The 25,476-nt window shown below is 36.8% G+C and overlaps 1 protein-coding gene and 1 non-coding gene across 7 annotated transcripts in view; both read right to left on the reverse strand.

Annotated features, from left to right (window-relative positions):
* Positions 1-8,454: 8,454 nt before the first annotated feature.
* Positions 8,455-25,476, reverse strand: part of LOC129748388 (ATP-binding cassette sub-family G member 1-like) — a 193,739-nt gene continuing 176,717 nt past the window's right edge. Inside the window, exons 1-7 of one of the 6 annotated variants that reach the window (XM_055742994.1) lie at positions 25,354-25,476; positions 24,024-24,566; positions 19,551-19,788; positions 18,904-19,478; positions 18,757-18,849; positions 9,577-9,876; positions 8,455-9,515 (exon numbers count right to left, since the gene is read on the reverse strand). In XM_055742994.1, the coding sequence (XP_055598969.1) occupies positions 8,923-9,515; positions 9,577-9,876; positions 18,757-18,849; positions 18,904-19,478; positions 19,551-19,786 (1,797 nt within the window). In that variant the 5' untranslated portion in view covers positions 19,787-19,788; positions 24,024-24,566; positions 25,354-25,476 and the 3' untranslated portion in view covers positions 8,455-8,922. Of the gene's footprint in view, positions 9,516-9,576; positions 9,877-18,756; positions 18,850-18,903; positions 19,479-19,550; positions 19,789-24,023 lie in introns of all 6 variants that reach the window. The other 5 variants (XM_055742996.1, XM_055742997.1, XM_055742993.1 and 2 more) reach the window with 5 other exon arrangements.
* On the reverse strand, positions 14,770-14,875 carry LOC129750263 (U6 spliceosomal RNA). The gene has a single exon (XR_008738379.1). It is a non-coding gene; the product is annotated as a U6 spliceosomal RNA (small nuclear RNA).

The raw sequence follows: 25,476 nt of genomic DNA on the forward strand, positions 1-25,476 counted from the left end.
TTGAGTCACGAGAGAAGACTAAATAATGAAAAACTTTAACGAGAGCTCCACAGGCTGGCTGCCTGACTGGGGAGCGCGAGCGAATGGTGGTTAATATGAATGTGTATCGATCGATGAATGAATTCGTGCTCCCCCCGAACAAAAGAAATTTTTCACGCTCCCAAAAGCAAGAACGCGACATGACATGCTGGGATGGGTGATAACTAATAAATGTTCATTCTTCTCCTCTCGCGTTCTCTGACTAATCTTCTTGGGGCGAAGCAAAGCATGCTGTGCTGGGGGATTTGGTGAGCTGGCGCTCTTAGAGGGGATCCAAGTGAGCGAAAATGCTTTGTTTTTCAATTTTCAAAAGGGGCCGGTTTCGGTTCATTCATGTTTATCAACTTTGGAATTTTGGAGCATGAATTTCCACCAGTCAGTGGTGTTGCTAGGAACTGCAATAAGGAACTACACATGTCTGCACCAGTGCTGCAATTTTCTGAAAGCACAAAATGAGAATGACTTTGAATTTCTATCAGTGTAGAAAGTTCAAGCTGACATGAATGGAGCCGAAACGTCAGCCAATTCAAAAGCTTCTGATCGGCTCAGTCATTCTCATGCTTTCGTCAAGCTTTGTCGATATAGCTGTCAGTCAGTTGAAAGCACATTCGTGAACCAGAACAAACTTGTTTCGCTCGGCTGCTACGATAGCGATTTTCGCTCTTTGTCTCGATCAGTGAATGCAGCTGTAGCATTCAATCAGTGTCAGCAAAAGTTGCTGATAATTTCGGTAGACATTTGTTTTGCCATTTTTGCAATTGGAATTTGAAATGAAAACACGATTTGTAAACCGCTATGACTAAACGATTTTTCAAATGAGGGACGGCTTCGTAGGCTAGAAATTTCTTACTGATGTATATTTTACTAAAACTTTCTCAGGGGTATTTTAGCGACAATGACTTTAATGACAAAATACATATATTGTCTATTTTTATGACAAATTATCTGCACATCTGCATTATCTGTTTGTTACTAACCTTCTTTTAGTTTTTCTTAGATCATCCTTGTGATAAATAAAATGACCACCTCATTATTTAATCAATTTTATTGCATTCGGATTATTTTACTAGCAAATTCAGTATTCCATAATATTAACCTGCAATCGTAATTGGTTATGATAAGTTTCAGGATTTAAAAACAACATGTTGAGAAGTTCAACAAAATTCAATATAAAAAACTGACATCGCATGCAAGTGACCAACTACTCAAATAAAAACGCAATTTTGAAAGGTTTTCTCATAATTAATTTCATCGTTGATTGTCGTACACATAGTTTCTTCCGCAAGCCTAGCGAGTCGATTCGCCCAAGCTTTGTCACCATTCGACTAAACTTAATGATATTGAAATAAAGCTTTCATCAATATCAGCATTGTTTGCCTGAAACTGAAAATGAAGATTTGCTAATCTCATGAACCTGCAAAGAGCCTGAATGTATACTAACAATCGATGTCTCCGATTGGTGAATGAGTGTGCAGTGTGCTTTCGGGATTGAGCTTTTTGTTCATTCTCGTATGAATCCAGTTGGAATTGAACTGAACGATACACTGCAATAAATTCAATTGAATATTGAAAGCTGACACTGAAAATTTGCAGCACTGGTCTGCACTCACCGAGCCGTTTAACTTTTCTACCTTTTCTTTGATCCTCATGTTTCGCTTAAATTATCCAGCACTTTGAAAAAAAAAATGATAATTTTCGGGCACGAAATGTGCCAAGACAGAATCATAAACATTTCAGTTAAATCAATATCAAATTGGATTTTTTGAATATTTTAAACACACTTTTCAGATTTAATAAAAGGTTCGCATATGATATTCAAAATTCATTTGGCCCGCGGGCCGTAAGGTTTTTGAACCCTAAAGACCCCTGAATATATGCATACATTTCAATCCTCCTAACAATAAACATAGCATAGCTAGCTTAGCTCTGCGAAGTAGTTCCACCTCCCCGTGGTGCAGAGTGGAAACGTGTCTGCTTAATGCAGATGTACGGCCGAGAGAACTACAACCCCCCTCCCCCCTTATGAAGACCCTCGCTATCGAACACTGATAACGGCAATGGAAACACTTTGGAAACCGACTCCATTTGGAGAAGGTGTGAAGCTCAACCGTGTCAATGTACCTGGAAGGCTGGGGGCCCGGGACACACCCCACAGTATCCCAGTCCTTGCTGCGCTAAGCAGGTCACTGGCGCAGTGGAACGTCTTTTACCTAGCTACTCGTGGGGTTCAGAATGAGAAAAAATAACAGTAAAGAAAAAAGGGACGGAACGGATAAAGGCGAGAGCCCGCGTGGGCCGATGAATGGGGTAGCCACCGCACAAACCCCAGAGGTCAAATACTCTTAGAAGCCCTGGCGAGACTTAATGTGGGTCTGGCCAACGCAGGGAACGCCAGTACCTACGAGGGTTGGAACGGGAGCGAGTCAACCATAGATGTCACCTTCGGTAGCCCGGGGTTGGTATGCGATTGGATGGTGAGCGAGGCCTACACGAATAGTGATCACTCCGCGATTTGCTATCGGCCTCTTGAAGACAACGCAGTTCGACCAGAACGTCTTTGTCGAAGCGTTGCACTGGGAGAGGAACCTGGAAAACCTGTCCGCGGAAGAACTGACGAGGGTTCTAGCTCGCGCTTGCGATGCTGCGATGACGAGAAGGGCCAAGCTTAAAAAACACTAGGCCACCCGTCTATTGGTGGACGAAGGGAATTGCGGGTCTGCGTGCCGACTGCCATAGGGCAAGGCGCAGGATGCAGAACGCAAGGACCCAAGAAGACCGAACGGCGCGTAGGCCACTCGTCACAAGCGCGAGATCGGCCCTCCGCAGGGCCATCAAAGCAAGTAAGAGAGCACGTTTCAAGCAGTTATGCCGTGACACCAACGACTGTCCATAGGGTGATGCCTATCGGATAGTCATGGGCAGAACTAAAAGTGGGGGTGCACCACCTGAAATGTGCCCCGATAAACTGAGAGTTATCATCAATGAGCTGTTCCCACAGCACGATGTTAACCGCTGGCCACCAGTCCCGTATGACTGGGACACCAGCGCCGAAGAGCGGATAACGGTGGAAGAACTTCGCTATATCGCCAAGTCTCTCCAACTGAGGAAAGCCCCCGGACCGGACGGCATTCCGAACGTCGCAGTGAAGTTCCCCGATATGTTCCGGACATCGTTGCAACGATAAGTGACAGAACGGGTGTTACCTGACACGTAGAAACGGCAGAAACTCGTCCTTCTGCCAAAACCGGATAAGCGTCCAGGAGACCCATCGGCGTATCGACCGATCTGTCTACTGGATACAGCGGGTAAGGTCCTGGAGAAGGTGATTCATAACCGACTTAAGAGATACACTGAAAGCGAGGGTGGACTCTCGGAGAAACAGTTTGGTTTCCGTCGAGGTCGCAGAACTGTAGATGTCATCAGCCATCAGCTCGGTCATCGAGGTAGCGAACAGAGCCAGGCTTACCAAGAGGAGAAGGCTCCGCTTTTGCGCGGTGGTCACTCTGGATGTGAAGATAGCCTTCAATAGTGTCAGTTGGACAGCGATTGCGTCGTCGCTCATCCAAATGAGGATCCCGGCATATCTGTATAGGTTTGTGGAAAGTTACTTCCACAATCGCCAACTGCAGTATATGACCGGCGAGGGTTTGCGAGCACAACAGGTTTCGGCGGGTGTTCCACAGGGGTCAATACTCGGCCCGGTTCTGTGGAACATCACTTACGACGAACTCCTACGAACGAGCCTCCCATCGGAAGCTGAACTCGTATGATTTGCGGATGATGTAGTCCTCTTGGCGAGAGGCTCCTCAACAGCGGAGGTTGAGCTACTGGCCATGGTAGCTATCCAGGCAGTGGAAAGCTGTATGCACTCCAAGTGCTTGCGTCTAGCCCACCACAAAACCGAGATGGTGCTACTGATCTCTCCTCACCAACCTGATCTCTCCCCAAAAAGGTACCATTGCAGTTGGACCGTGCAATATCGTGTCCAAATGCGCAATTAAGTACCTAGCGGTGATGATAAGTGACAGGCTCAGCTTTACAAACCATGTCGACTACGTGTGCAAGAGAGCGGCAATGGCCACGGCTGCACTCCCACGGAAGATGCCGAACTTTTCGGCAATCCGCAAAAAGAGGATACTGGCAAGTGTGACCACATCAATCTTACGATACGGAGCAGCGGCCTGGATGCAGGCCCTGGGAAGAAACCGTAACCTGCAGCGACTTAGCAGCGTTCAGCGGCTGATGACCTGCGGATTATCAGTGGATACAGGACCATGTCGTCCGAAGCCGCCTGTGTAGAGGCGGGTGTCATGCCCATCTCGGTTTTGCTTGAGGAGGATGTCTATTGCTACGACAACAAAGACACGCCCAACGTACGAGATCTCACCAATGAGGACTCGATGTCGAACTGGCAGCAGCTGTGGGACAGCTCAACGAGAGGAAGGTGGATACATTGTCTGATCCCGCACATCGGGAGCTGGATCGGAAGAAGGCACAGTGAAGTGGACTTCTATATGACGCAATTCCTGACTGGTCATGGATGCTTCATGAAGTACCACTACCGGTTTGGACATATGGCTTCGCCATATTGCCCAGTTTGTGGTAACGTAGAAGAAACATCCCAACATGTGGTATTTGCCTGTCCGAAGTTTGCGGCGGTACGTATCAACTCACTTGCCATCAGCGGGCCCGACACGACAGCAGACATCGTGGTGCAGAGGATGTGTACGGACTCCAACACTTGGCATGTGGTCAGCGGTAGATTCACCCGGATCATGACTGCCCTGGAGAGCAGCTGGAGTCAACGGAAGTCCGCGAACGGTGTGACCCCATCGACGGGGAGCAACTGAGTGGTTTGCGTCCGATCCCTTGATCGAAGCAACAAAGATAAGGCATCATCTTCTGCGTAGCGGAGGTCATGGGTACACCGCGAACATGTGTAGGATATCTCACCGCCGGGGAGTATCCGAGTTGTGCCGCTTCCTAAGGGGGAAACTTCGGGGATTCCTCCACTGTCGGGGGATACCCACGGGTAGAGAGGCTCTTGATGCCGGGCGAGCCTCTCGAGCCGGATTAGGATGTCGTCACCGTCGGGAAACATCCGAGTCGTAGCGTTAAAAGTCCCGAATTTATGCCGTGACAGGCGTGATTCCAGGACAAGCTGCTCTCGATCTGGCACAGGGCTGGCAGAAAATTCTAGGGTTACCAGCAAAAGGGATAAAGAAGACCGGACGACGGTCTGAGTAAACTGACCCCATAGCGACGGGGGGCTGTCGAGTAATGTGCGTCCGAGCCCACGGTTTGAAGCTTTAAAGATAAGGCAACATCTTCTGCATAGCGGATGCCGTGGGTGCGCCACCTTCGTGCGTAGGATGCTCCACCTTCGGGGAGTAACTGAGTAGTGATGTTCCCAACGACCGAAGCTGCGGGGATAAAACTTTACCTTCTTCTCAGTGGAAATCGTTGGGAAAGGATCATTCCACGATCGGGGAGTAAGCTGACGTTTTTTTCGGGAATCATCTGAGTCGTTGCGTTAAGTACCGCAAATGTGATGTCCCAGGCGCGAGTCTAGGATAAGCTGCTCTCGATCGGCGCACGACGGGCACAAAGGTGGCAAATCTCAAATCCTGGAGATAAGAGGTCGGGCTTCGAGTCGTAAGATGAGAGGTCAGACCTCGAATCTTCAGGAGAAGAGGTTTGTGTGATCAACCCTGAGTCTTTACGGGTCTCGAGTTGTAAAAGGAGAGATCTGGTCTGTTGAAAATGAAAGGTTCAATGCAGGTTTCAGTGGTGGAATAGAGTTATCTTTATTCATGTTTCGTTAATCTAGTCATTACATAACTACACAATTCATTCGTGATAGCTATTTTCGCACTCTCCACTTATCAGATTCCCTAACCGGGAAAGTACTCATTTCTCAATAAGTATATTGATACTCTTACCCAGAATATCTGGCAACACTGTTGTGTTACTACGAACCTAATTTGAGTATTCTCGTCTAACCGTGTGATGATGTAAACATTTGTACCGCGTTTATCAGCATCACCTGTCATCAGCAATCATTGATCTATTGTTCTCGATTGCGAATTGAACAATGTTCAATTTGAACATAGCAAAAGGAACCAAAACAAACAATGTTTTGGTTCTGCTCGTGGCAGCAGAAGTCTGCTGCCGTTGAAGGATGCCGTTAGGAAACCAAAAGTTTCAACACCTCCCTTCAATTCGTAAATTGACTGAACAGTTTCTGTGCCTCGCCCTTGGTAACGCCTTCGTGAACGCATCAGCTGGCTGATCCTCAGTAGAAATGTGTCTCAAAGAAAGCTGACCGCTTTCTACGATCTCCCTGATGAATGCATACTTCACAAGCAGATGCTTCATCCTCTGATGAGTGCGCGCCTCTTCCAGATACTGGATGCAAGGGATGTTGTCTTCCATTAACGTGAAAGGAGTGCTAACCACTTCCAATTCACCTAGGTAATTTGTTAACCACAACCTTCCGTGACTGCATGGCAAAGGGCTCCTATTTCAGCTTCGGTCGACGACATACTGATCATCTGCTGGCATTTCGTTGACCTCGAAATTCCTGAAGATCATGTAAGCGTAACCTGATCAGATCTTCGATCATCGGAGTCGTTGGTAAAATATGCATCAGCATCCGATGAGTGGTTCCAATTTCGCGTTTCTGCGGAATACCAACGCCGCTTCGGTCGTACCTCGAAGGTACGCTCCAGGCCTTGGCAGTGTCCATCCGCCGGGCTGGCCTGGTACTTGCTTAGTGCGCTAACCGCAGCCACGATATCTGGCCTCGAAGATGTCGCCAGACATTGTAGACAACCGATCCATTCTTCGAACGGTTGTTCGGTGATAACCTCATCATCGTTCAGCTTCGTCCAGCGAACGTTCATTTCACAAAACCTGTGACCTAGGGCAAGCCAACCGCCCCCCATGCCGCGTACTTCTCCAGGGCTGCCATCCATTGGGCGATATCGGTCTTCCAAAAATCCAAAGCCTCCTGGCGCTCCAGCTTGTTTATGATTCAAGGTTGATTTTTTATCATCAGCAGCAACTACGTTAGTCACGTAGTGCTGAGCAGCTACTCTAGCTCGCTGCTCGCTGGACCGCGCGAATCTTTTTTCGAGTTCACGCACATCGGCTTTCTGCTCATGTGTGGTTTGTTATTCTTGCTCGTACACATCGGCTAACCGCTCAAATGTGTATTCTTCTGATAGGTTCTCAGCAAACTTTTTCGATGGCCATCTGTCTTGGCACAACATCGTCTCGATTTTGCACTCTCAAAAAAAACGGTTCGAGATTGACGGAATCTTGATCATCTTCGTCTGTTGGCAACTGGGAGCACTGCTAACACAGCAGCGGCGCTTCGTCGTCGCTGACTACTGACAGTTCCGTGATCTGGTGCAGACGTTCATTCCAGTCCAGCAGTCGAACCGGAAATAAAGTTTAAGTGCTTACTAGCCAAGTCGGTCTAATCCTTATGGTAAAACATGCAAATTATTAATTATTCTACCTACAATTTATTATGTTCTATATTTCCTAGTGCTTAAGCTAAAATACTCCTATTGAACTAAGAGTGAAATACTCAATTCGGCGTAGACTGAAGGATTTAAGTAGAAACAGATTATACTTTGAGGTTAGTTGATCCGTCACATGCAAACACGGTTAGTGAAAATCCGGCTATATCTTTACAGCTTTTAGCCAAGTATCCAGATTAGGAACCCTTCCGGTTGTCGGGAAATAATTACATTTGTAGCAACACCGTTTATGTAAGTCACTTTTCCAGTTATATCTAAATTGAAAAACTCCTAATTGTACTTAAAATAAATTACAGTTTGAAGCTGTTATCAACTGCTATCAAAGCGGCGTTTTTTCTCCTCCCACAACCCGGAACATCGTCAACGCTACTCTCGTCGTCACTCTTGTCGACTTTCTCATCTCGCGCCATACGCTGGCTGGCACCGGAATCGACGATTTGTTGATTCCGGTGGCTGATAACCTCAGCACGCGAACGAAAAGAGTTTCTTGCATGTTGCTTTCTGGTAACCCAAGAAAAGCAACCTCTTGTAACTAATAGAGCTAATACTCGATGTCTCCGAGAATAAGCAAGACTTCGTATGGCAGCACCCGTTCATAATGCCTCAGAAATCAAGAAGTGGTTGAAATCGCTGGCGACTAACCTCGCCCAAGCCATCTCCTCCGACGCACCCAAAACAGCTTCAAACCGGGCCCGTTTGCTTAGAACCAAAATTACTATAAAAATTATTTAAACATGAATTTTCGTGCAAAATTTTAAGTACTGGAGAAAATTTTTCGAAGATAATTAAAAAAAAAATTAAAATATTTTTTTGGGAGAGTTGCAGATTGATTTAATTTCCGATTTTTCTTATTTACTAAAGTTCGGTAAATAAGAAACAAAAATGTCTGTAACTTTTTTAAAGTCCGAAACTAGTTGTTGTATTCTAGAAAGTTATTCCTTGGATTGATCGTCACTTCAATAAAATTTCAAGATTTTGAAAGTGCTGCCAGAGTGCCTATTAGAGTAGAGAAGAAATTTTGCACAGTTTGCTTTCTTGATATAACGATTGATGTTAGGGAGTTGTTGCAGTGAAATTTCTATTTTAAAAGCTTCCATGTAGCTAGTGTTCAATTTACCCGCACTGAGTGCGATTATCTTAAACTTTTATTTTCATTTCATCAACGTTATCGTTTTTTAAGTAAAATGCTCTAACCTTTCAATATATTTTAAGTTTTTTTTAGTAAGTTCTCAATTTATACATTAATGAATTTGTTCTTTGTTCTTACTGTCTATTTTATCACATTTTGCATCCATGTTAACCATTCACATAAATTTAATTAAATTGCGCGAATTTATCTTACTTTCCAACGTAAACTAGCAAATAAAGCAACGTGCAATACAAATATACAACCAATTAACCCACCCAAATCAACCCAATAGTTGCTCTCTTCCATATCCAACATTTCCAAAATTTTCTGTGGTTTCCGATAATAGCAGAAAATTTCGCTACAATCCAAATCCTTCCGATCGAACCCGTAGTACGACATGGCGATCCCTTCAAAGGCAAATCGTAACGGCGAAATGAAAGTCAATGGACGAAAAGCCGCCGGCAGCTCATCGTACCGGATGAAGAACCCACAGAAAAGCACCGTCGGAACCAACGTAACCGGAATGATGAAGGGGCTAACCTCGATGGGGAAAAAGCTTCCCCCGAGCATCCCGTAAACCTGAGCAAACCACCCTACCAGAAAGCACATGGTCCACAGAGTTAGCATCCGGATGGGTTCATCCGATTGCCCGGTTAAGTAGTTGGCTATCAACTGGAATGCTGTTAAACCGATGATCAACATCGGAAAATCGGCCACGATTTTCGAAAAGAAATAGGCCGCCGTAGAGTAGCAGTTGCTTTTGTATTCCCGTATGAAGACGGCCATCTCGAGGGGATCTGAAATATTCAGAAGATTCTCATTATTTTGGTAGTTGAAAAATCAAGAAGAAATTATTACAAGTTAAGACAACCGCCATCGAGTTGGTGAAAACGATGAATAAAAGCGAGAGCATCACCAGTGCGATGTTGGAGATCACTTTGGCTCCATCGTTTCCAATGTCGTAATAAACAATTCCTACCACGATGGCGAACAGGATGTGTGCAAAGATCCTTAGCACGGTGAGCATAAAATTGCGAATTGTTCCTAGCATGGTACGTCTCGTAAGGACCACGAACTGGTGCCACTGAGAAGTGGGATACTGGGAACCGGTCGAAAGATCCTGCTCCAGCAGTTTTGATGGCTCATGATGAGTGAGATCTGAAAAATTAAAATAAAATATGTGAAAACTTCCGCTGTTTTTTTCAGTAGAACACGATCGTTTTAAAGTTTTGTTCAAATTGATCGAAGTTTTGGCCGATTTCTAGAAAAGGATAATCCAGGTTGAATTTGTTACCACATTTTATTTATAATTTTTATACGATAACTTTTGTCCAGCTTTATGTGATAATAAAGAGAAACTAAATAAGATGTGTTCCCATGAAAAACATATCTGCTGCTAATTTGAAGTACATACAAGAACAAGTAAAAAAAAGAAAGTTTAATTAAAAGCTTATATATAAACTGTTTAAAACTTTTACACAATTTAATCATCTTTAAAAAAAAGTCAAAACAAATTAAAGCCTAAAACTTCCTAAACAAACTGGTTTTAGCGCTGAAAATTCAAAAATAGGGTTTTGGCGTTTTTGTGCGGCTCGTAAAAATTTGTTTTGATTTGTGAAAATGATAATATGTGAAGAAAATTATGGTGAAAATTGTCCACAGTGGGCAGAGAATGAGATGTTACGCCGTTACTACCCATTCACGTAACTGAAAAGAACCAGAATCAGAACATAGCGGAAAATATATGCTGAAATCTATGGTTAATTACTTCCAATATCTGAACATACCCGAAAGAGCGGGCCGTGAAACGAAGCTAAGTATATTTATTTTATTTTATAAAGGTTACCGCAGCTTGAGTTATATTTATTATTTTAGTCCCTGACATCCAGTGCTATCGGGAATACACTGTGTAAAATCATAGTCTTCTAAATTTCATGGATCGTTAACAATGGTATATTTTTACTGTATTCAGCCACCACAATTCAGAGTATACAAATACGGCATTCCTGAAACTGAGATGTGGCGCATTCGCTCTTCACTCAAATCGAAGCAAATTTGTTTTTCTTATGATCGATAAGGTTTCAAAGCTATAAATTGCTTCAAATAATGGTAGCTAAATTTATAAAAAAATTATGCCTCTTAGTGAAAACATGGTTTTGTTGAAATTTAGTAAAAAGCTTGATCATCATTTAAAAACAAACAAATATGGGTTGGTTTCTATCTGTCGACTTATTGTTTTAAAACATATTCTTTTATACTCGCTTATGTTTGCTTCCAGTTTCTAATACTGCCATATGTGTAAAATTTCATATTAAAATAATATTGATTGTTTAAATATATCAATTAATAATATCAGGACATAACAACTCAGGTATCAGGTATCAGAATGGGGGTAGGCTTAATAGCGGCACGTTATCCAAACATACGGGAAAATTGTGCCTAGCCTTTTTTTATCCAAGATTTCATCATTTACCTGAGAAATCTGAAAAACCTATAAAAGGAAGAAATAAATTCAATCTATTTAAGATGGCATAAAGCCTTTCCACTAGGGATTGTTAGCATTAAAGCTCTTTTCTACATTCGGTAAGGAATGATAGAATGTTTTTTTAAGTTTAATGTCTTAAACTCAGATTCGCTTAAAGCGTAAGATCCATGAGTACGAAAACGTAGTCTGGCAAATGAGGGACAGTTACATATAAGATGGAAGGGATCTTCCACATCTGATTCACAACTACCACATACTGGAGATTCAGCACGCTGAATGTTGTGCATGTGATAGTTGAGTTTACAATGACCGGAGAGTGCTCTGATCAAGATGCTGCAATGAGATTTATTTAAAGTTAATAAGTAACTCGATATGATTGGAGATGGTTTTTCTAAAAATAATTTAGTTTGACGACAAGTGTTCAACTCTTCCCAGTATCGTTCATGCTGGTTAGAGGACCAAGTTTGAACTTGGTTTCTGAACCAACATGGTGATATTGGGACAGCCGGCTCTGGTCCGTAAAATTCCTTTTCCGACCCAGCTCTAGCGAGTTCGTCGGCGCATTCGTTTCCAAAAATTCCCTTATGTCCGGGTACCCATAGAAGGTTTAATCCATTGCCTTCAGCAAGTTCTTCGATTGCTTTCCGGCATGCGATAACCAGTTTTGATCTAGAACTGGAAGCACTGAGTGATTTGATAGCTGCTTGGCTATCTGAACAGAAATAAATTGTTCTGAACATAATTTTCTTTTGAAGTGCAATTTGCACTCCATACATAATAGCATATAGCTCAGCCTGAAAGACTGTACAATATTTTCCTAGAGGTTGAGCATATTCTATGTTCAACTCGTGACAGTAAATTCCTGTACCTGCACGGCCGTTTGATAATGAACCGTCAGTATAGAATACAATATGAGAGGACATTTGGTCCTCTACGAAACCTGATAACTATTCTTGAGGAGAAGGAAATTTGACTTTAAACCCCATGTAGGGAAAACTACTCGAGAGTGTTAAATCGTTTGGCGCTAGATTAAACTTGTTTAATCTAACTAATTCAGGCCACACATTTGTATGACTCGATGATCTTTCGATATTTCCTGAAGCCAGAAACCAACTGCCTGTAGACGAAAAGCACATGAGAAGGCTTCCTGTTTTAGGAACAAGTGTAGAGGTTTGATAGAAAACAGAGCCTCTAGTGCTGCAGTAGGAGTTGTTGTGAACGATCCGGACATCCCTAAGAGACACATTCTTTGAAGGTGATTTAGTTTAGTCCGAACTGTTGCAACTTCTCCTTTCTGCCACCACACTAGACACCCATAGGCCAGAATTGGTCTTACTATTGTGGAGTAAATCCAGTGAATATGTTTGGGTTTGAGTCCCCAGTTTTTCCCGATTGCACGTCGGCATTGTCCGAAGGCCATGCATGCTTTTTTGATTCTGAATTAGATGTGATCTGACCAGTTTAATTTGGAGTCAAGAATGACACCCAAATATTTAACTTGATCAGACACGGTGATTTCGGAACCATAAAACAGCAGAGGGCGCACCCCGCGGGTGATACGTTTTTTAGTAAATAATACAATATTAGTTTTTAGAGGATTAACTGACAGTTCTACATGAGAACACCATCGTTCAACAGAGCGCAGAGCTTGTTGCATTATATCAAATAATGTGCTTATGCACAAACCTTTTACCAGCAGAAGATAATCATCTGCGAATCCATAGGTTGGTATTCCACGGTCATTGAGTTTTCTCAACAAGCCGTCTGCAACTAGGTTCCACAAAAGGGGTGATAGTACACCTCCCTGTGGGCAACCACGTGTGCTAACTTTTGTTATTGAAGCCTGTCTTAAAGACGAATGAAGATTCCTGTTACTTAACATTGCGCTAATCCAGTTAGTTATAACACTAGGCACTCCATGAAGTAGGGTCGCATCCACTATTGATGTAAACGAGACATAATCAAATGCTCCTTCTATGTCTAGAAATGCTCCTAGACATGATTCTTTCTGTGAAAAACTATTTTCAATATTATGTACTACGTTGTGCAGAAGAGTTAACGTTGATTTTCCTGTTTGGTATGCATGTTGTGTCGCATTAAGCGGACAAGGTATTCTTGCCTGATATGATGATCAATTAAACGTTCAAGTGCTTTTAATAGAAATGAACTTAGACTAATAGGACGAAAGCTTTTGGCTTCGTCGTATGATGATCGTCCCCCTTTAGGGATGAATTTCACGGCTATCTGCCGCCAAAGTTTAGGAATATATCCATGAGCAAAACTGCTTATCATTATTTTTCTTAATATGTGTTTGAAATGATCGAAACCTTTTTGAAGCAAAACTGGAAATAAACCGTCACTTCCAGGAGATTTGTATTGAGCAAAACCATCGATTGCCCATTTGATCGATTCTGTAGTAACTATTTTCCGAGCAAAATGCAAGGAATCTAGACTTCCAGAAAAGAACTCAGGCTCTATCGATGAATTTTGATCAACACATCCTGGAAAGTGAGTATTGAATAGACAACTTAATGTTTCTTCGTCGTTTGATGTATAATCACCACTAGGGGTTTTAAGGTATGAAACCTGATAATCTTTTGATTTGGCTAAGACTTTATTTAACCTACTTGTTTCGTGCAAGCTTGAAATGTTTGTGCAGTAGCTCTGCCAACTTGAGCGTTCGGCAGCTCTTGTTGCTTTCCGGTAAGCTCTGCGAGCCAACTTGAAAGCATCAAAACCTTCCGTGCGCTTTCGGTTCCAAGAGCGTCTGCAGTTTTTTCGTAATTTACTAAGATTTGAGTTCCACCATGGTGTACTGTTTTTGTTGAATTTCAACGTTCGTAAGGGACACGCTTCTTCATAAGAATTTAAAATAATTTCGGTGGTTTTTGCAACCACTTCATCCAACTCAGAAGGAGTAGTAATTTCAGGTGTATATCCATGAAATTTAATAGCAATATGCTCCAAATATAGGTCCCAATTAGTTGTTCTTGGGTTTCTGAATGTAATTGTTTCTAAAAACTCACCTGAGTGTTCAAAATAGATAAACCTGTGGTCAGAAATCGATTCTTCGTTAGACACATGCCAATTTGAAACTTCCTGAGCAATTGTTCTAGAACAAAGTGTGATGTCAATCACCTCTTCTCTGTCACACCTAACAAAAGTTGGTTTATTTCCTACATTTAGAATTTCTAAATCAGTGCTGCTTAAATATTCCATTAAATTTAAGCCTCTCAGATTGATATCTGAGCTACCCCATACAAAATGATGGGCATTGGCATCACAGCCAATTACAAGAGGTATATTTTGTGATTCACAGAATGAAATGACATTTTTTAAATCATCCGTAGGGGATGATTGTTCATATGGCGAGTATGCTGAACAGTAGACGTATTTTCTATCAGGCAGCGAAACCTGAACGACGCAAATATCTCTTGTTGTTAGATTGGGTATAAGTGTTGCATTTAAAGAATTGTTTATCAATATACATGCACGAGGCATAATTCGGGCATGAGTCATTCCAATTACACTGAACACAGTAAAGTTTGGTTTGAGCAAATTCCCCAAAAAATGTGGAACGCTTCACGATTTTGCGTGTCATCCTTGCGCAGGGCCTTGCTAATCTTCTCTGTATCGTTCCAATTTTAGTATATGTCCAGCCGAAGCTAGGACTATTGTTTGTTTAAAATATATTCTTTTATACTCGCTTATGTTTTTTTCCAGTTTCTAATACTGCCATATGTGTAAAATTTCATATTAAAATAATATTGATTGTTTAAATATATCAATTAATAATATCAGGACATAACAACTCAATATGTGTTCTAATATCTGACGATTATTAATTTAAATATGTTTCATTACAGTTTTTTAAGAAACTTTTAAGAACTTATGTTAACGGGAGTGCCTCCAAAATGCTTATTTGATTCGACTATTTCAAAATATAAGATTCATCTTGAAGCATAAATTTTCTTATTTTTTGTAATGAATTCATAAAATATCGTCAGTATAACATTAATATTAATCCGCTAATTGAGAGTGAATATCTCACTTGAATATTATGAATAACCAAAATTTTTAGTTGATTTGTTTTCTGCGTGCAATCGTGAAATCAATTTGGGGCAAAGAGTTTAATTGCATTGATGAGTTTCCAAAAACGATCTTATTCAGTTATCACAACCTACACAACAAATTGAAAACTAAAAGGAACAAAAGGAGAATCACTTCATGTGAGATATTCTACTCTTCACTCAAAATTTTAAATTCCTTATCAAATATTGATGGCAGAGTACGGTTATTCAAGAAGTAACACATCTACAGTTTTTCAAAATTTTCTCACTTGTTCTGCATATTAAATTTCAAATTAAATTAACTCATTTTGAAGGTTCTGGTTCCATATTCCTATAGCAAAAATTATTTTCTTTTTTTGTATTTCGGATTCTGTATCCAGTTTAGGATACTTGATTTGCAGTTCGAATATCCCAAACGAATTAAAAATGAAAAGCTGTTTTAAAATCCTGGCTCAAAATTGGGTTTTGCAGATTAGAGTTCATGTCAAATTGAATCCTCTTTTATTCTTTTTTTTTTTATTTATAGAGGATTTTACCCAACGGCATTCGACCCCTTAAACTTGATTCACGATTTTTGGAATCGTATGCATTTAGCATATTTTGATGATAATTTTCCGAACATGTAATATCCAGATTCGCAGTTCTTAAATCTAATTCTTATACAAAACTCAATTATGACAAGGTTTAAAAATGTCGATTCATAATAGAAATCTCAGAATCAGATTCATCATTCGAAATTCAAAATTTAATTTAGATTCACAATTCAGATTTAAAAATAAAATAATTTAAAGAATCAATACAGATTGAAACCCAGAACTTCAGAGTATAGATTCATTAATGAGGGCTCTGAAACTTGGTTCATAAAATTCTGCTCTGGAATAAGGATTCGGAAATCGTATTTTTTTACATTTCAGAAATCGTATTGAAATTTGGAAACAGATTCAAAATTCAATTTTTTAATTTAGGTTCAAAATTCAGATGCAGAATGCAAATTTATAATTCAGATTAAAATTTAGCTCGTAGACGAGTTTAAAAATCAAGATAAGAATATCAAATTGATTATTTCTTTGAGGATTTCAAGAGATTACAAACATATAAATTTGCTAGTTTATTCAATTTCAAAATTTCAATTTTTTTATCATAGTAAATTTGTACATACAATTTAAATGAAAATCACAAAGTTTTGTTTTATGGAGAAAACTAAATTTTTATATTCAAGAAAATTATTCACAGAATTTTCATCACGGATTTTTTTCTTAATGAAAAATATTTGCTGATAAAGAAGTACGTAGGTCTTCATTTAAAAAATCTGCAAAAAAAATCTATATTCTTTTGGTATATTGAGTAACATTACTAATATTGTAGATTTTTCGAAAGAAAAATTTAAGTTAACCAAAATCATAATATTGTTTATGATTGCGACAACCGGATTTGAACCGGAAAATGTGATTTGTTTTCCTCAATGGTTAAAATCTTTCAATTTGATCAAGAGTTTTGAAAATTTGGCTTATCTGACTTGAGCATAGAATCAGTCAAGCATTCCAGAATATTTTTTGCGCAAATTTGAGCCGGAAAATTCGAAAAAAAAATTAAAACAAAAATCGGCCAATAGATCTCAAATTTTCCTATTCATTAATCGGGAAGGATCCGGAAAATTTTGAGCAGAATCAGTGCATTATTCGAAAAAATGACAAGGGGAACATATAAAATGAATCACTTCAAATTTAAATTTTTCCACCAAAGAACATCAGCAGCATTCAAATCATATTAAAAGCGTGAGTTTTGATGTTAAGATTAGAAGAGGATTAGAAAGTTGTTTTACACATTGTTGTTTCATTAGAGTCTCAAAATGCGAAACACAGTTGTTTGACAAATTTTTAAGAGCAAGTGTTTTTTATTAACTTTTTGTCAATCTGCATTTTAAATAATTATTCTTATGTATGAATTTGATTTGCACATACTTAAAAGTGAACGTAGTATTTTTGCAACAAAATTAAAGTATCATGAAAGTTAATTTTTTCCTGTCTTTTCAAATTTTTCAAAACTTTTTTTTTAATCGGCTGATAGAGACTTGAAAATGTGCAAAACTGAGTTTCTATGTTCCATCCGAACAAAATTTTTCATAATTCCATACAAATTTCAAGGTCATTCACAATCTTTTTTCCGTGGTCCACTTACCCCATATTTTGCATGGGACTTTGTGCTCAGCCTTTTGTCAATTTAAGCTTACAACTTATAAGATTTTCACAATTCGCCTGATTTGGTCAATCTAGTGTCCATTTACAGTATTAATCAGCACAAAGGCTTCTGAAATTATCTATTATTTTTTCCTTTCCTTTGCAGTTTAGCTACCTAATATAAAAAAAGATTGAAAAACAAAATTCAATGCCTTTAAGATTAAGTTTTTTCAAAGGTTGTTTAAATAATATTCACTTGATCACAAAAATAAGTTTTGAATAAATTTTTTTTCTCGCAGTGTTGCAAACCTTGTCTGTTTTTGGGCCTTTTTGGATTCAATGCACAAATTTTTCGGAAATGAACGGATCTACTTCATCACCAAATAACAAATTTTATAAAGTTTCTAAGCTTTTTAGTTAATTCAGTATTACTTTAAGATTATAGCATGATTTATTTCTTGTAGCTGAATATATATCATTTCGTAACGTCACAACGGTTTGCAAAATTGCTGTAATATAAATTGAAATCAAAATTGCAAAAAAAATCAAAAACAGCGAATGGTTGGTTGTAACAAACTAATATATTTCTGACATTTTAATGAAGTTTGGTCGAATAGAAGAGCAGAAAAGTACAATTATGTTAAAAAAATCAGAAAAGTGGAAAAAATTGCGCGTTGTAACGTCACGACTTCTATTTCTTGTATTTTCGTTCAATAAAAGTACTTTTGTTTTCAATTTGTAGCGCCTTAAATTCTGAACTTATACCTACGTATATATTTTTTTAAATTCAAGTTTTTCAACCCGTAACATTTACAAACAATTTACAAAACGAAGCAAAACCATCATGAGTTTGAACTATTCTTAAAGCTTTTAAGACAGCGGACAGCAAAGTTTGGTTTTGAAAATTATTGTTTTTTGTCTACAGAGGCTGAGTCTTAGCGAATCATTCTTTTTTTTACAAAACCATCAGCGAATACATATTTTAATCTGCAAGGGATCTTGCCACGATCAGAAATGTTATAGGATTCAATCACTAGATTTTTTTGAAACAGGGTTTTTCATAAGTTTTACCTTTCTTCAGAAATCACCTTCCTCCTGAGCTCAGGAACTAGCAAAAAATTGTTGCTTGAGGTTAGGTTTAAATTTTCATAGCTAGGCAATACTTTTAGATCATCGGAGAAAAATTTGCGGGACATTTCAGCGTCCGAAATTTCTCATGTTACTATCTGGTAGGCTTAGTTTTGTATATAATTTGAGCCTCTCTTTCGTTTTTTAAATCTTATTAGAAGCTCAAGATGGTACATACCACTTTTAATTCTTCTCTCAAATTTGTTCATCCGGTTAAAGAGATTTTCGACTTTTCCTGGGTCTATGTTTTTTCTTGAGGCCACTTTTATAGCTGCAATAAAGATTGGTTAACCACCATTATATGACATTCATTTTGGGGAGTTACCAAAATCGGCTCGATTATAATACTGGGGACAAACGAGACCCTCTTTGGCAAATGTTGGTATCATATCGTCCAGCGATCCTCGATACAGACATCGTCCATCAGCAACCACAAAGATATCGTCGAAAAGCTCCAGCAGATCCGAACTTGGTTGATGAATGACGCTTATCACACAGCGTCCCTGCTGAGACAACTCATTCAAATAAGAAATCACCTGAAACGAAGATTCGCTATCCAGGCCACTGGTCGGTTCATCGAAGAACATTATACGGGGATTGGATACCAGCTCCTGCCCTATCGCAAGTCTCTTCCGTTCCCCGCCGGAAAGCACTCTCGCTTGATTCTGCGAACATTTTTCCAGGCCCAAAAGGCTAATGATCTCATCAACCAGTTTTTGGTTTTCACCCCCCGGTATCTTTCGTGGGAGTTTGAGATCTGTGGCATAGAGCAAGGTTTCTCTAACGCTGATGTTCGGTAACAGATCCACATTTTGCTCGTTGTAAGCCACTAGCTGCCGATAGTGATGACGAGCGATCTCCTTATTGTTGATCAGTATTTGTCCGCTGACTCCTGCAATCCTTCATAGAAAAAAAAACAATAATAATAGTTAACAATATAACGGTTGACAATTTAACAGTTGACATACTAACCGGAAGCCGCTTAGGACATTCAGCAGAGAAGTTTTTCCTGCCCCGGATGGCCCCAGAATGGCGGTGAGCCGACCGGATATGAAGCAACCGGATATTTGGTTCAGCAACCTTTTGGCGGTTTTGTTTTGGGGCACCTCATAGCTGAGACTGTCGAAGGTTAGCACAGTAGATTGTGTGGAAATGGTGCTTTGTTCCATCAAAGGAATGCAGACCTGGACTGTTGACAGCTTCGCCATTGCTGAAAGCAAAAAAATAAGTTTTCAAAATGGGTAATGGGTCCATTTCCTTGATTGAATATGACTCTGATTGATAATACAAGGCAATAAAAGTTCATATTTTTTCGAGTAGCAAAGAATATAAGAGCAAATTTTCACTTACTTAAACGACTTGAGCTTTCATTTCTAATGTGATGTTATATTTGCAAGGTGTACGATTAATCGGTTGTCGTTATTGTTTTCTTACAGTCTTGCAAAGATGATGACGGAATGAGGGCCAATCCGACTTGTCATTTGCTGAAACCAATCGAGCATTCCCGATAGGAAATGCATTGTTCTGACTAATAGGTCAATTATGGGAGTTTTTGCTTAACATCAGACGATTATTCAGCTGATTTTGTAAGTCCAGCAATAGGCTCATAAGTTGGATGATTGTCTAAGAAACTATTTAATGAGGTGATTCATGACCAATTTCCCTTACCAAAAACGACTTAATAGGTCGATTGATCGAGGAATTAGTTTTCATGATTTATTACCACCCTACAATTCTTTGATAATGATCAAGTCCCAGCATGACTCTCAAATGCAAAATGCAAAATTGGAGTATTTTGACAGAAAAATACAAAACTAGCTAAGTTGACAAAATTGAAAAAAATAACAAAAATGACGAAAATGACAAAAATGACAAAAATGACAAAAAATGACAAAAATGACAAAAATGACAAAAATGACAAAAATGACAAAAATGACAAAAATGACAAAAATGACAAAAATGACAAAAATGACAAAAATGACAAAAATGACAAAAATGACAAAAATGACAAAAATGACAAAAATGACAAAAATGACAAAAATGACAAAAATGACAAAAATGACAAAAATGACAAAAATGACAAAAATGACAAAAATGACAAAAATGACAAAAATGACAAAAATGACAAAAATGACAAAAATGACAAAAATGACAAAAATGACAAAAATGACAAAAATGACAAAAATGACAAAAATGACAAAAATGACAAAAATGACAAAAATGACAAAAATGACAAAAATGACAAAAATGACAAAAATGACAAAAATGACAAAAATGACAAAAATGACAAAAATGACAAAAATGACAAAAATGACAAAAATGACAAAAATGACAAAAATGACAAAAATGACAAAAATGACAAAAATGACAAAAATGACAAAAATGACAAAAATGACAAAAATGACAAAAATGACAAAAATGACAAAAATGACAAAAATGACAAAAATGACAAAAATGACAAAAATGACAAAAATGACAAAAATGACAAAAATGACAAAAATGACAAAAATGACAAAAATGACAAAAATGAAAAAAATGACAAAAAAAAATGACAAAAATGACAAAAATGACAAAAATGACAAAAATGACAAAAATGACAAAAATGACAAAAATGACAAAAATGACAAAAATGACAAAAATGACAAAAATGACAAAAATGACAAAAATGACAAAAATGACAAAAATGACAAAAATGACAAAAATGAGAAAAATGACAAAAATGACAAAAATGACAAAAATGACAAAAATGACAAAAATGACAAAAATGACAAAAATGACAAAAATGACAAAAATGACAAAAATGACAAAAATGACAAAAATGACAAAAATGACAAAAATGACAAAAATGACAAAAATGACAAAAATGACAAAAATGACAAAAATGACAAAAATGACAAAAATGACAAAAATGACAAAAATGACAAAAATGACAAAAATGACAAAAATGACAAAAATGACAAAAATGACAAAAATGACAAAAATGACAAAAATGACAAAAATGACAAAGATGACAAAAATGACAAAAATGAAAAAAATGACAAAATTGACAAAAATGACAAAAATGACAAAAATGACAAAAATGACAAAAATGACAAAAATGACAAAAATGACAAAAATGACAAAAATGACAAAAATGACAAAAATGACAAAAATGACAAAAATGACAAAAATGACAAAAATGACAAAAATGACAAAAATGACAAAAATGACAAAAATGACAAAAATGACAAAAATGACAAAAATGACAAAAATGACAAAAATGACAAAAATGACAAAAATGACAAAAATGACAAAAATGACAAAAATGACAAAAATGACAAAAATAACAAAAATGACAAAAATGACAAAAATGACAAAAATGACAAAAATGACAAAAATGACAAAAATGACAAAAATGACAAAAATAACAAAAATGACCAAAATGACAAAAATGACAAAAATGACAAAAATGACAAAAATGACAAAAATGACAAAAATGACAAAAATTACAGATTAAAATACATATACAATTTAAATTTTTTTATTTATTTTAAAAATTTAATAAATTTTATAAATTTAAAAAATTTTATAAATTTAAAAAAATTTATAAATTTTATAAATTTTAAAAATTTTATAAATTTTATGAATTTTATAAATTTTATAAATTTTATAAATTTTATAAATTTTATAAATTTTATAAATTTTATAAATTTTATAAATTTCATAAATTTTATAAATTTTATAAATTTTATAAATTTTATAAATTTTATAAATTTTATAAATTTTATAAATTTTATAAATTTTATAAATTTTATAAATTTTATAAATTTTATAAATTTTATAAATTTTATAAATTTTATAAATCTTATAAATTTTATAGATTTTAAAAACTTTTTAAATTTTATAAATTTAAAAAATTGAATTCATTGAAATTTTATGAATAATATAAATTTGATCAATTTTATCGACAATAAATTTTTTATCAATTTTATCAATTTTATCAATTTTATCAATTTTATCAATTTTATCAATTTTATAAATTTTATCAATATTATCAATTTTATCAATTTTATCAATTTCATCAATTTTATCAATTTTATCAATTTTATCAATTTTATCAATTTTATCAATTTTATCAATTTTATCAATTTTATCAATTTTATCAATTTTATCAATTTTATCAATTTTATCAATTTTATCAATTTTATCAATTTTATCAATTTTATCAATTTTATCAATTTTATCAATTTTATCAATTTTATCAATTTTATCAATTTTATCAATTTTATCAATTTTATCAATTTTATCAATTTTATCAATTTTATCAATTTTATCAATTTTATCAATTTTATCAATTTTATCAATTTTTCATAGTTGACCAAATTTTCGACAAATGACATTAATCATAAGACTGACAATATTGAAAAATGGCAAAATAGATCAAATTGAGAAAATTTTAAAATAACAAAATATAAAATTTGATAGAAAAAGCATACAAAATTTACGAAATTGACAAGAGTGACTAAATTGACCGAACACAAGCCGCTTTTGTCAATCTGGTCAATTTTGTAAGTTTTTTTTCACCAATTTTTATATATTGATATTTTGAAATTTTTTTGAATTGATCAATTTTGCCATTTTTCAATATTGTCTGTTTAAAGATTTATTTCATTTAACGATAATTTGGTCAACTTTGTCATAAATGGCAGGGTAAATTTTGTCAGTTTTTTCCAACATTGTCAAGTTTGTCAAATTTTTCAGTTTTGTTCATTTTGTCAATTTTATTCATTGCAAAGCTTCTAAATTGCAGCTGGTACTGCATACATTTAGGGGTAAAAAAAACTACAAAAAATCTGCTTTCAGAAATCTCAAAAACTTTTGTTCGGAAGGATCGGAAGGATGAAATTTGGAATTCAACAAATGCGTGATGCAGAACACTGATATTCGAGCATATGGAAACGAGATTTCAAAGATGAATCTTTGATTTGCCTTTTGATGCATTTTAGTCCAGACTGCTACCCGAATTACAAAAATATCAATTTAAAAAAAATGGTGATGAGACGGAAAATATTTTAACATTAACAGTATTGGGATTTGATAATAAAAGCAATATGACGTTTGTAGGGGATGTCATTGAACCATTTCATTATACTAGGTAAAGCTGTTGTACATCTTTTGCTCGATTTTTTTAATTTTCAATGAGAACCAAAAACTTTTAAAAACTACCTCACAATGTGAGAAACTAAGTCATCATCATTTTGTCATCGTCAATTTATAACTTTATTCCATTATATTGAAATAAAAATTTAATACGTATTGTGGTATACAAACATTGCATCTAACCCTGCTGATGTTTTTAATATTTAAAAAACTGCATTAAGAAAAAAAAATGGAAAAAAAATTCAAACAAAACATTATGTTTGTCTCTTCTTTGGATGCAAACAAGTGACACAAAAATATACTCACAATTTTTTCCCACACTCGTACCTTTTTGATGAATTATATGAAAATATTGGATACTTCCATAAACACCTTCGTTGAATCTATGTGTGTCTGTTATTGTTATTTAAACAGAATTTTTTTTTCACTCACCATTTAACTTCTATCTCTTCGACCCTTACAAATGTATCTAAATGCCCCAGTTTCGTAGAATGATTTGTCACCAACACTCAATAATTACATCTTATTGCTCTCATCAACTAATAGAATCCAAAATATCACGTACACGACACATGTTGGTACTTTACTAATAAAAAACTCTCACTGGAACTACACAAACAAATCTTCTCGATCGGCACATGTAGAGTTCACACAGTCAAGTGAAGTGCTCTTTCAAAGCAATTTCTACCGTGAAGGCCCAAACTATGGACAGTTATCAGTTATTATGGGTTTTTTTTCTTCGTTTATACTTCAAGATTTAAAGAGCTGAAAAAAAGCTATCGTCTTTTTCGAAAATTTTAACACACACTGCAATTTCTCAAGTTGTCAAAGTTAGAATCGATAGTGTCGCTATTAGAAAGAGAAAGAAGTGTTTATTTATTGATGACGATCGACCTTTAAAGCGTTCGAGACAGAATGATACACTGAAAATTAGCAAACTAATGGCTTCACAGTTGCCTTTTCACTTTCTTCTACTGGGTAACTTAAAAGATAACGCTCCCACTTATTATGTTAACTACAAAATTGTGTACTTAGATCTCTGTCCATGATTTACTCGCTAGATAAAACGATGTTTGTAGAAACGTAAAAGTGTAATTCCATCAATTCCACGCTCTTGCCTTAACACGCGAATTTGAATTGAAGAGAGTACTTGTTTCGTTATTTTCATTTAAAAGTTACCAAAACTCTCTTTTTGAGTATTTCCCAAGGCATTTTATTCAAAGTTCCTTTGTACAAAGTTTATCAACCACCTTTTCCCAGATATGTCACTGCAAATTTCAATCATTTCAACAGTGAAACACAACGTATAATTTGTCAATCACACTTGATGACTTGTGGTTAAATTTTCCGCTGACATAATGTATGGATCAACTTTCAATTGTTTCTCATCACAAATCGTGTCGTTGGATTAACTTTTTAGTTTTTTAAATTTACTTTTTTTTCTTAAAAATAGAATAAACTTTTTTCATGTTCAAAAAATTGTGCACAAATAGCCGCCATGTGCATCCAACCGTGACAATAATCACATTCTCCCATTGCTGCCAATTTGAAACTACAGTTTCCTAGCCCAGCTTGGCGAATATTTATGTCACTGCCATGCCATGTGATTTGAAAACAAAACAAAACTATCGACGACCATGTGCTGTCGTTCTCGCCGTGAACTGCACTCTGAAATGCTGACCTCCACTTTCTTTGCCGAACACTCGAAATGAACACACAAACCATGAATGAATGTGCGGATGTCGAAGGCGGAAAATCC

This window comes from Uranotaenia lowii, chromosome 2 (assembly GCF_029784155.1).
Source record: "Uranotaenia lowii strain MFRU-FL chromosome 2, ASM2978415v1, whole genome shotgun sequence".
NCBI lineage: Eukaryota > Metazoa > Arthropoda > Insecta > Diptera > Culicidae > Uranotaenia > Uranotaenia lowii.